This window comes from Corvus brachyrhynchos, unplaced genomic scaffold, assembly GCF_000691975.1.
Source record: "Corvus brachyrhynchos isolate BGI_N302 unplaced genomic scaffold, ASM69197v1 scaffold56, whole genome shotgun sequence".
Lineage (NCBI taxonomy): Eukaryota > Metazoa > Chordata > Aves > Passeriformes > Corvidae > Corvus > Corvus brachyrhynchos.
In genome coordinates, this window is record NW_008238664.1 from 5,499,704 (window position 1) to 5,511,726 (window position 12,023).

Below are 12,023 nucleotides of genomic sequence, written 5' to 3' on the forward strand. Positions count from 1 at the left end.
AGTGGGCATTGCTGGACACTGAGCAGTGCAAGGAGCAGAGCTGTTGCATGGAAGTACCTTTTAGTTACATTTCTACACTGAATTACATTTCCGAAGAGACCAGGAATCTACAAGGTGCTTTATGGCAGGAGACACAGAGTTCCAGTTTACCTTTTGCTGTCTCTGTTGCTTTAGTAGTGCCCTGAGGCAGCTGGGAGGAAACATTTTCCTCTGCAACATTCCTGAAGACTGGGCAGCACTGGAGTCCTGGGTGGTGCCTCTGGAGTCAGTGGCATAACCTGTGAGCAGCTTGCCCTCCTGCCTGCCTGTCCACCTGGCTCTGCAAGCCTCCCCCTTGGTGCTCTCCGGGTCTTGCATCCCCATTTTGAGACCTGTCCTAGGCTTTTGGTGTATCTCTGGTTCACTTCCAGTGCCACACAGAAGTGGGCTGAGGGTAGTTAAAGTTCCCAGCTCTTCATTCCCAGTCATGTTGTCGGGAGGAAGCATGAAGGCCACCTCAGCACCTCTGGCCTGCATTTGTATGTGTTGCTCAACACCCAAAGCAGTGTGAGGATGGTTGTGGTTTGTAAGCCTTGCACAAAAAGTTTGGGATGAGCCAGGTTCACTAACACCATATTGACTCCTTAACCAGGAGCTGGGGTGTGTCAGTGTCTGTGTGGGATTCTGCATTTTTTCCAGTGCCAGGGTGCGAGGGCCAGGAACTCCCTGCATCTTGTCTGCCCCTTGCTCAGGTATGTGGCTGCGCTTTGCTCACTTATGTATTTGTGAAGTTGGAATTTTCTTCTGACTCTGTGTGCAAAGCAAATATTGACTTGTGGACTAATGGCATTTGCAGCTCCAGGATATGCCTTTGCCTGACCTGAGGGAGACACTGATGGGGGAAGGGAAGGAAGGCCAAGGGCATCCTGCTAAGAGTTTCCCTTGGATGTTTCATTGAGCAAGTCAGGATTTTAATTTGGAAAATGTAAGTTTTCTGGTTGTGAGAGTATGAAATTGCACTGCCTGATTCATGCAGAGCTTTTGTCTGATTTCTGAGAGAGGGAGATGTTAAAGTGGATCCAATCTACTTGGGATTTCAAAAGCTGAGCTGGAAGAGGCTTCTAGAACTACACCTAAGTGCATAGCCTCCTGATGGCTACGGTGACTTTCAATCACTTTTCTCTCTTCCAAAGCTTTTTTTCTTAATAAAGGAAGAGAATAGAGAGCAGTGGATACCAGCTGACAGTCCAGAGGTGGCAGTGGGATTTACTGCATACACTGTTGCTTTCTGTTCATTAAACGTAAAGGAAAATGGAGTTTTTCTCATGCGAGCTTACTGTCAGAAGAGGTGTTGTAACCATCAGAACAGAGGTGCAGTTCTTGTAACAGTGGATGAAAATTATTTTGGAAAGAATTATTATGCTTGTTCTGCTCCTTCTGATGATACTCAGTGGAGGCTCCTGCACAGTTACTGGTTGTAAAGTTCTCAGGATACAAAAACATTGCTTGATAAAATGTTTGTCTTCTGCACAGTCTGCTAGAGGTATGTTGCCTTTTTGGTGGATCCTTTTGTTGTTGCTGTTGTTGTTGTTGTTGCTAAAATCAGTGGGTGAAGAACACTCCTGGGAAGGAGCTTCTGTCCCAAAATAAAGATCCTACTGAAAGGCTCCAGACAGCGTCATTTTGTGCTTAGCACATCCAGGCCCTACCACCAGAGGCTTAGGTGGAGATCATGTGGCAAAAGAGGCCAAGCAAGTAAAACACAGGCAGCAGGAGATTGCCATCTGGTGTTTGCCAGGAGCCAAGTAATTCTCTCATACTACAGCTGTGGTGAAGAGCCAGTGTGTCCAGAGGAGGCACAGAATTGCCAAGTGGAAGTAAATTTGCAAGACTCCTTTGCAAACATCAATTTCCAAAGGACACCTGCACTGGAAAATAAACTAATTGGATATAATCCTGCATGGTGTGTGCTTGCAATTCCAACAAAGGTGTTGCAGGTAGAGTTCTTCAAATGGTTGTTCCTGGTGCTGACTGCATGCTTCCTTCGCAGTCTTCTTTTTCAGGTACACACATTCATTACACCTGTCTTCTAGCAGGCTGGAACCAGTGGTGGTGTGATTTGTTTTGGACTCTGAATTCAAAAAGTAAATCTGTGAATAACAGGTATCATTTGCATTTTAGCAAAAAGTACATTTCTTTCAAAATGTGAAGACTACCTGTGGTGTGGCCAAAATTGCTTAATACAAGAAACTTAAATTGCCTTTAAACTTGGGAGATGCTCCTTAATGTGTGGGTGGAACTGGTTTTAATTTTGTAGTACTGAGGGTTTGGGAGTTGCCATTAATATTTGTTGGATCTGATGTGTTTTTTCCTTTGTATTTCTTACTGTTGCTTGTTTTCAGAAATGTGTACACTGCAAATAACAGCAATTTCACACATGTGGTTTCATAAGCTTTTTGTTACTTGCTATCTCCTGGCTAGGAGAGCTTGAGAGTTGCTTTAGGTTTATATCCCTCAGTCAAAGGAAAGACCTTACTGTGTCATTCCCATATACCAGGTATCCTCCTCCTCCTCCTGGCCTGCACTAGGTGGTGCCTGGCTGTGTCAGTTCCTGTGGTGCTGGAAGGGCTGGTATAGTGGTCTCAGCACCTTCTCTTGGAGATACCTGGCCCTGTGGGCAGTGCCCAGGGCAGTGTCTCCATGTGCCACAGCAGGAGCCTTCCCTTGGTGTGATTCATGCCTCTCACCCTGCCCTTCTGCACAACCACGCCAGCAGCAAGGTAAGCCTCACGCTCTCTCTGGGCTCTGTCCCAGATGGGTGCTTGCAGGAAGGTTTCTATGGGAACCAGGGGCAGGAAAAACCTGCCCACCAAGTTCAGTGCTGTAAAGTCAGGGACAGGAGGGCAGGCAGGGGAGTGATCCCCAGCAAGGCGGAGGCCAGTGTGTGATGACGTGGACAAGGGAAGGTGTTCCATCTGCTACACCTGTCTTGGGACAAGGAGAGACTCACTCAGTGCTCTCCTGTTTCCAAGCACTGTGGTTAATTCCCTTATTATGGGTTTTTTTCTCAGCCGCATGCCTGACACCTTGGCCTGGCTCCTCTGCAGCAGGTTGGGTCAGCAGTGGTTGTGCATGCAGTGAAGGTTAATAATGGCTGAGGGGAATCCCTGCTCACAGGCTTGAGGCACTGAGGATGGATTCGGGGCACAGGCAATGAGAAGCATGGCAGACATACCACATGGTAACTGCATTCCTAATAAAAGTCATTGGGAACAGGGTTAACTGGGCTGAGAACAGGCAGGGGAGAAGAACCTTGCAGGCTCAGGAACAGAACAGCCATGGTTGCAAGGCAGTGAAAAAAGCATTAAAATACCTTCACAGTGATGCTGAAAGGAAAGTAAGTGTTGTCTGCCAATTTACCTGCTTGGGGTGCACACTGTGTGTGTTCCCAAGTAATACAAGCATGCAGATGCTCATTTGGTAATTGTTGAGTCTTCAACTACTAACCGAAGAGTTGGTGCTAAGGGAACAAATGGGACTAGAGTGATGGGAAGAGCAGACAAACGTTTGCAGAACTGGTGGATATGCAACTGACCATCCTGTGGACAGCATTACTTCTCAGAAACAAAAGTTAGATTTTATTTGTTTGTTTGTTTGTTTCTTTGTTATTCTTTTTCCCCTAAGAGTTGGTGTCAGAACGGAACAGAGTGTCTGTTCATCCATGCTGGCCTTTCTCCAGCAGAGAGCTGTTTAAATCTGTGAGGAGGAAACCTTATCATTTGTGTTCCTGGACACAGCTGCTTTTTATGCTTTTGCAGTGCTGTACAGCTGCTTATCTTGGAGTGCTCTAGCAAGTCACTTCCTGGCTGCAAGTGCTCACTGGAAAGCTCACTAAGATGCAAAGGCAATATAACCTTGTACTAACCAGCACTGTGAAACAACTTGGATAGGGCTTGTGGGATGAATCCCTGGGGTTCCTCCTTTTAGCACCTTACAGTTACAAGTAGCTTTACTGAAAAGGGAAGCTGGAAAAACCATCCTAGATGTGCAAATGTTAGTTTCTCCCAGGTTCTTTCCCAAGGAAGTGTGAGTGACTGATATATCCCAGCACTGTATCTGCTTGGTAGAGGTGGCTCTTGCTGTCTCCCACACACAAATTGTAAGGTTGATCTTAAAAGTCCAGAATCTCTCTCTTTGATTACTGAAATATTCCATTGTTTTCCTGGAAATCCCCATAGAAATCCCCATAAAAATCTGCTGTTACCGAGTGTCGGGAAAGCAAGGAGGGGAGCTCTGTCGCCTGATTTAGTTCAGAGGAGCCTGGTTCCAGACTCATTGCAGAGGTACTTGATAGCATCTTGTCCACATCCACATCCTTCAGGGAGTTGTCCACAGTCCTACACACTTTACTCCTGGTGCTGCTCTGAAAATCTCTTTTGGACTTACTGCATCTAATGATACCCTCTTAAACCTTTTTCACCATTCCTGTCCCTTCTTCATGGTTAATGTCTTCAGAGAATGATGATGTATGGTGTGTTTTTTCAGTTTACATAATTAAATACAGGACTCACAATGTGCAGTGGAAAAGGTGGTAAAAGTTGACTTGTTTTTGACATTCTTTCAATCAGCAATGCTGTTATTTTCACAAGAAATTTGGCAAATGACAGTGTGCTCTTTCTAGCTGGTCAGTAGGTATGAAACCAAAAGGAAATTCCAGTCTCTGGAATTTATTTTTTGTGGGGGTAGAACTTAAAGAATTTAATTTTCATGTGAGGAAGTTGTGTGTGAGGGGTCTGTCAGTCCCCCACCACGTTCTTAGATGCTAATTGAATTCTCTCATCACCCTTTTTTTCTTTTTATAACAGGAATGTAACACCTCTGTGGACAGCATTTCGGGACCTGCTGACACCTGTGCCACTCAGCCTTGCCTAGTGCGATGTCAGGTGAGCACACAGAAATGGCCGCAGTATCTTCTTGTTTGGTTGCTTGCTCTGTCTGCAGCTGAAACTTCATTACAAAGGTTTCTGGGTCCAAGAGCCATTCTTTACATGAACATACTTTCTGGTCAGATTGAGAGAGAGGAAACTTTGTGACCCAGCAGCCTTTTCACTCAGGGTGAACTCAGTTCCTTCTCTTACCACACAGAAACTTTTTCAGCCATTGAACAGAGAGGAAGAAGGAGGTTGCAATGTGGTCTGCCTTCCCCATTTTTCATTAAGATTTGCTTGGTTCTGTTCTCCTCCCAAGATTTCCCCCAAAGTGAGTGGCTCACAATGACTGTGAGAGATTTTTGCTGTACAGTGGTAGCTCTAGGGCAGGCAGAATGCTGAAGAATAACTGGAGTTCAGTTGTGGACTGCTGAGATACAAGCTTTACTAAAACTAGGTCTTCTCCTTCATGTAAAAGCCAGCTTTCCCACCTTGTACTTTTTTCTAAGCCTTCCTTCCTGGTCCAGCTGGTTATTTCAGGGCACATAACCATGGGGAAGACAATGCTTCAAAGCCAAGTAAACCTTTGTCTTGCTGATAGAACAGTTGAAGACTTGAGACGTGTTTGTCTGCTTCAACTGCAGTACTTGTTGTCTGCTTGTATTCCAAGGGAAGCTGTTCACTGGGACTCTGCCCAAGTCTGGAAGGGTGCTTGTCTTGAGCACAAAAGACCAAGATCATAGGCATACTTTCATTGCTACAGCTCTCTACACATGGTCTGACAATATCCCAGCCGGCAGGGAAGAAAGGGAGCAGTTGAGCATCTTTCTGAGGACTCTGATTTTCCATTCTGGTACCTGGGTGACAGAGTTTCAGGGAACCTCTGGAGTGCTGCTGATGCTAGTCCATAGGAGGCATTTACTTCTGCAAAGTAATAGTTATTTGGTGATGATTCCCCTGGCTTGTTGCTGATCACAGAGCTTTTCCAAGCAGGTGAGTGATCATATGATGCCATGGAACTATTTCTCTTCCCTATGAATCACTTTCTTAGAGGGAACTCCATTTGGCTTTTTTGCCTCTTTTGCTCAATAATAAGGAGCAAAGCCATCTGAAATTACTGGCTTCCTTGGTGAAGTGGGAGCTGTCTCAGTGTCTAGAATAGCAGTAGCAACAAACTGATGAGTTAGTCCTTCCCATGCTGGAACAGTCTGTATTGACACCAAGGGTGTTCTTCCAGGTTTTCACTGCTACGTGTTGATCTCTTTCTGTTTAGGCCATCACACTCCCTCTGCTGGGGGTCCCTTCTCAGCACTCACACCCAGCATTTGGCCTCAGGAGATCCTGGCAAAATACACACAGGTACAGTGTGGGGCAGGGTGGGGATGTTCTCTGGCTCTGCAAAAGTAGAGGGATCCTGGTGTTTTCTGGTGGTCTCTGAAAGCCACAGGGAAAAGGAGGGAGAGGTGCACTTTTCCTCCGGTGCTTTGGTTGTGGACTTCACATGTTTTGTGGTTGCATCCTGGCTCTTGCAAGAGGATCTTGCAGAGTACAAAGAAACTTGTGTAAATTATTTCCCTGTTGTTTTGCAACTATTGCTCCACTGTAAAAATGTTGACACCCTCAGGGAGCCTCTGTCATCATCAAGCTACTCTGGATGGCTTGTGCATGGCAGGAAGTGCTAGCCTCAAGCTTGTTGCCAGGTGGGTAGAGCAGGAAGGAAGGAAGCAGCTGTGGAATTTTGTAACTTAGCCACAGTGTTTGCTGAAAGCAGAGTAGAGCTTTTTGTGAAGCTATGTGGGCAGTGCTTCTTGCTTCTTGGGTGCTGCCTGGGTGCAGTGCTTGCGAGAGTCCCCACAGGAGGCACAGGTGGGCTTGTGGGAAAGGGGAAAGAGCAGTAGGTTTTTACTCCTGGAAAAAGCCTGGTTGTAACCTCCAGTGCATATCCCCCAATACGCCCCAATGCCAACCATGAGCACAGATGAGGAAGGTTGAGATTTGGGTCCTGGACCTTAAGTTTCTTTGGCCTCTAATTTGGACTTGCCTAACAGGTGCAAATCCCAGTTTTGCCCACTGCCTTTCAAAGGAAATTTGAGAGCAACAGGCAGGAGATGGAGTGGTGCAGGAAGCTGAATTTGCAGTGTGTGTGCAGAGGTAACAGGAAGGACTGCTCTGTATTAGTGATGCAGACCATAAAGACCACTTCAGCTGCTGTGTGTATATTCCTCAGTCCATGAGGAGGGCTTCCTATTGCTCCAGGGGGGCAGTTCTGATCTTCATAAGATGGTGAGCTTAAGTCCTGCTGGGAAAATCTGTAGGTTTTTTCCATGGAGAAGTCAAAATGGGAATGGCATGCAACATCTCCTCAGCTGGAAATTGTAGTGCAAGGCTTTAAAAATTAAAGGGCCAAGGGCTTTAGTTGCTCAGAGGACACAGTGTGGATAGTGGTGGGATGGGGCAATATCCACGTGTCTGTGTTCAGTTATTCAGTGATAAACTGCAGAAAACGTCTGTTTTCCTTCCTCACATCTCCCAGAAAGAAGAATCTGTCGAGCAGCCAGAGTTCCGCTACGATGAATTTGGTTTCCGAGTTGACAAGGAAGGTAAAACTGGTCCTGTCCCTCCAACCTGCACTGTGTCCAGCCCTTCCCATGCTTTCAAATGTGGTGGGATTTTGCAACTGTCCTGTACTAGATCTTGTCTACCCACCTGTTTCTGTATCCTGCCATTTGTAATCAAGTGCATTAGACGTGCTGGCCTTATGGAAGTCCAGAGCATAGACTATGCAGCAGTCATTTCCATCCCCTTACATTTGTGCCACGGGTAAGAGGGAGAAAAGTTGAGAAGTTACCATTTCCATTAGCAGCTGCATGCTGGGAAAGGGCAGCCTTCCCAGTTCACAGTGGGATCTCCATTGTGTTCAGTAGCACTGCAAGGGCTCATAGCAGGCACAGTGAAATGTGTTGTCTGTTGAAAAACTCATGACCAAGGTGAGTGGTGATATGTTCTGCCCACCTCAGCATCTCGGCGAAGTGCGGGGTAAACTGTAGGGGAAAAACCTACATCCTGGTTTTTCTGCAAGCTATGGAGGCAGGCAACCACATAGGAGGAGGCATGGAGTGCTATTGCAGCTGAGCATTGAACTACAACAGCTGGCTGCCTTAGCAAAGAGGAAGAGAAAGGAGTGGGAGATGTAGGAATTGTTTCATGTGCTCTGGGGTCGGTCATTCCCAGGGCTCAGGCTATATAATGTAAGGGGAGAAGTTGTTTGCGTGTGTGCCCTGAGGCACCTTGAGTCATAGAGGATCCTCTTTGAAGCAGTGACCTGAAGATGAGGACAGAACACAGTGGTTTCTTTCAGCCAGAGCATTTGGTAGACCTGTGCATTATAAAATCAGCAGAAATATTTGAAGCACATTATTGGGATGTATTATATGATGAAGGACAGAGTGCCTTATGTCAAACCTGTCCTTGTGCGAAAGTATCTATTTTGGGAAGCCAGCCTCAGGTTAAGGTGCTCTCTCATTGGGAATTTGGAAGTGTCCTTATTAAAGCTTTTTTGGTGATTAAATATCCCCAGAGTTAACATTTTGCACCTCATTACTTCCATGAACATATAGCTTCTGCTTTCCAGCTCTGAGGCTTGCTATGCTTTTGTCAGCCTGATTTACAGATCCTTACAAAACCCAGCAGGATAACTGCTTCCAGGATCTTGTTTAATTCCAGCCACACTGTGCTCTAAATCATGAGTAAGTAGAGACTAGAAGGCTGCCGACAGCTGCTTAGTTCTCAAGGTCCCAAGCCTTTTGCTTATGACCATAAAAATTGCTGCATGGAGTAGGCAGTTAGAAACCAACCTTTGCCTTTCCATGCTCTGACTGGAAGAAATTAATGTTTTGAATGTGCTTTTTTCAGATGGCCATCCTGTTCCCCACCCCGCCTTGTGTTCATTTCCTCTCCTGTTCCCTCTCTCACTTGTCTCCATTCCTTTCCCTTCCCTTTGCTGAAGCAGATGGTGCTGAGCCAAACTCCAGCAAGCTTTTGGGGGTCCCTCTGACGGAGGAGCCGCAGCAGAGGCTCAAGTGGCAGGCTCATCTGGAATTCACACACAACCATGATGTGGGTGACCTCACCTGGGACAAAATTGAAGTCACCCTGCCACATTCAGACAAGCTGCGCTCCCTGGTGCTGGCTGGCATCCCACATAGCATGAGGCCACAGGTGAGAGTGCTGCCTGTTCTGGGCAGGCACTCCTGCCCAGAGTACGAGATCATGGAGTGGGCTCTCTTGGTTGAGGGGGTGCCAGATTATGGCCTTCTGTGGCTGGCTGAGTGACTTGTATCTCTGTTCACCTTGTCCCCCCAGCTGTGGATGCGCCTTTCAGGGGCTTTGCAGAAGAAGAGGAACTCAGAGATGTCATATCGGGATATCGTGAAAAATAGCTCTAATGATGAAACCATTGCTGCCAAACAGGTAGGAGATACTTCCTAGTGCTGAGTGGGAAGAAGGGCAAGATTTGCTGTGTGAGGGGGAAGGGGTGTCTGCCTGACACCTGCAGCAGGGGCAGTTGGGAGGATGTGTGGTTAAATCCTACTAAAGCTTAATCCTGTGGGGCATATTTCTTCTTGTTTTTGTTGGAATAGCAATTGTTTAGCTCTGCTCTTTCCTAGGACAGCGGGGAAAGGGTTTGATCCATGCTACTTGTAGACTAGAAAACAATGCTGCAGTTGCATCTCAGCAAACATCCCGGTACTCCCTGAGGGAAGGGAAGGGTGAAAGGCTGGCAGGTGCACCCCTGTTGAGGTTGTGGCAGCTGCTTTCCGGGCTTGTCTTTGTTCCCCCAAACAGAAAGTTTCCAAACACCAACAAGACTGTTAAAGGGTGTTTTCCCTCTTCCTTTGACCTCACAGATTTGGCCAGGTTGTTGGTTTTTCTCTGGAATACGTTTGTTGGGAAGGCTTGAAATCCAAGCAGATGAAATTCCCAACTAGTGTGTGTTTACTACTGTCAGTGGTGAAACTAGGGTCTGAGTTAGGTAAGTATTTCTAGGGATTCGGCAAGTCACTGTCTGCGCTGGCATTTTCCCACGTGTCAGTGAAGGCTGTTTAACTGACCTCAGGTGCTTGGACAGGGCCACCTTCTTTGGTGCCTGAGGACTTACAGGTGGGTGTAGGAAGGCAGAGTTCCCTGAGGCAGGGGTCTAGGTGGAAGTGCAGAAAGCTGAAGGCAGTTTTTCAGATGCTGCAAGCTGACTCTGTCCGTGTTTATGGCTGCCTGACAGATTGAAAAGGACTTGCTACGCACAATGCCCAGCAATGCCTGCTTCTCCAACATGAACAGCATCGGGGTGCCACGGCTGCGCAGGATACTACGGGGACTTGCCTGGCTCTACCCAGACATTGGATATTGCCAGGGCACTGGCATGGTAACCTGCTTTCAGAGTGTCTTTGTGACAGGGATCAGTTTGTCTCTGGTTGCTACACCAGAGAATGATTTGAGGTAGTGCTGGCAGATACTGTGGTCTCCAGATGAGCTGAAGAGAAATCCCTTCCACCTGGAATACTTTTCCTAAGGAGGGGAGAGCAGAGTAGCATCACACATCCAAAGATACGGAAGACTTTGGTTCATCTGTTGGGGAGGGGGCAGTAGTTATACTGAGGAGAAGTCCCTTCATTGGAGATTGCAGGAGAGCTCCTGCAGAAGGAAGATTTTTGTCACTTAGATACTGGTCTATCTCTCCATGTGAGAAACTGGGGAAAGAGTTCTATTCCTCTTAGGACATGCAGTTTTTCTTCCTTCAAAATCCTAGGTGGCTGCCTCTCTGCTGCTCTTCTTGGAGGAGGAAGATGCCTTCTGGATGATGTGTGCTATCATCGAGGAATTGGTTCCTGCCTCCTACTTCAGCACCACCCTCATGGGTGTGCAGACAGACCAGCGTGTCCTGCGGCAGCTCATCGTGCAGTACTTGCCCCGCCTGGACAAGCTGCTTCAGGAGCATGACATTGGTAAAAGTGTGCCCTGGAAACCATAGCTTTTCTTGCCAGGGTGAGATGCAGACAAAGAGTTCTTTTTTCACAAAGGGGAGCATCAGGGAGAGGAGCAAACCTCCTGCCCCTGGAGGCAATGCATGGAGGACAGCCCTTAGAAGAGTCCACCTTCACTGATTGACTGACTTCTTCTGTTGTGATTATTTTCCATGTCTCTGTTCACAGAGCTCTCCTTGATTACCTTGCACTGGTTCCTCACCTCTTTCGCTAGTGTTGTCCACATCAAACTGCTGCTGCGTATTTGGGACCTCTTCTTCTACGAGGGCTCTCTGGTGCTGTTCCAAGTCACTTTGGGCATGCTAAGTATGAAGGTAATTCCCAGCTCCTCTCCCTCCTTTATAGTACTTCAGTGTTTAACTGAGATTTTGAGGCAAGAAGGTTTTGTATCCACTTGCTGTATGTGGTTTGGAAGTGTGTTAGGGAAGACAACTTCCTGCTGCCTTCAGAATGGGAGGCTGTGAAAAACTTCTAAGGCACCTCACAGAAATTAGAGATTGCTGTTTCCTGTGCATATCTCATTTGTTGGCACATAATTAAACCTCATCAGCTGCCATCCTCTAATCAGTCCAGATCCCAACCTGAGAGTCCATCTTACCTGAACCAAGATACCTCTTGATTTTGCACAGTCTGGGAGGAGAGAGAAGCTGAAGTTGTGATCATCTGGGAAGTTTTGGATGGCACTGCTGAATGCTCTAAGAGATGAGCGTTGTCCTGACTGCATTTGATTTGGCTGCCCTGATCTTTTCCTTTTTTGTGTGAAAAACAGTTTTGTATTCAGTTTGCTGTGTGAAGGACAAGGGTGATCTTGCTGGGAGTAAGGGGAAGTTGGAGCACAATTTGACATGGTCGGTGCTCCAGAGTGCAGCTTCCATTCTCTTATCCCTAGCAAGATCCCTGCTATGACCGGTCCTAGTGGTTGGTGCAGAATAGGTTTGAGTTTGGTTTTCTGTGCTGATTTGATTTCCTTTCAATGGTGAGTGCCGTGATTCAAAAAAATCCCAGCTAGAATTCTGGGAGGAGAGGGCAGTAGAGTAGTAAAAGATGCTGTCCCCCTCTCAAAAGTAGCTTGAAC

At 46.9% G+C, this 12,023-nt stretch overlaps 1 protein-coding gene across 2 annotated transcripts in view; it reads left to right on the top strand.

Annotated features, from left to right (window-relative positions):
• SGSM3 (small G protein signaling modulator 3) overlaps positions 1 to 12,023 on the top strand; it is a 28,936-nt gene that overhangs the window by 4,151 nt on the left and 12,762 nt on the right. The window contains exons 1-9 of one of the 2 annotated variants that reach the window (XM_017737782.1): positions 2,581 to 2,759; positions 4,845 to 4,922; positions 6,181 to 6,266; positions 7,441 to 7,507; positions 8,917 to 9,125; positions 9,270 to 9,377; positions 10,186 to 10,329; positions 10,714 to 10,909; positions 11,117 to 11,262. In XM_017737782.1, the coding sequence (XP_017593271.1) occupies positions 4,916 to 4,922; positions 6,181 to 6,266; positions 7,441 to 7,507; positions 8,917 to 9,125; positions 9,270 to 9,377; positions 10,186 to 10,329; positions 10,714 to 10,909; positions 11,117 to 11,262 (963 nt within the window). In that variant the 5' untranslated portion in view covers positions 2,581 to 2,759; positions 4,845 to 4,915. Of the gene's footprint in view, positions 1 to 2,580; positions 2,760 to 4,844; positions 4,923 to 6,180; positions 6,267 to 7,440; positions 7,508 to 8,916; positions 9,126 to 9,269; positions 9,378 to 10,185; positions 10,330 to 10,713; positions 10,910 to 11,116; positions 11,263 to 12,023 lie in introns of those variants that run through there. The other variant, XM_017737781.1, reaches the window with a different exon arrangement.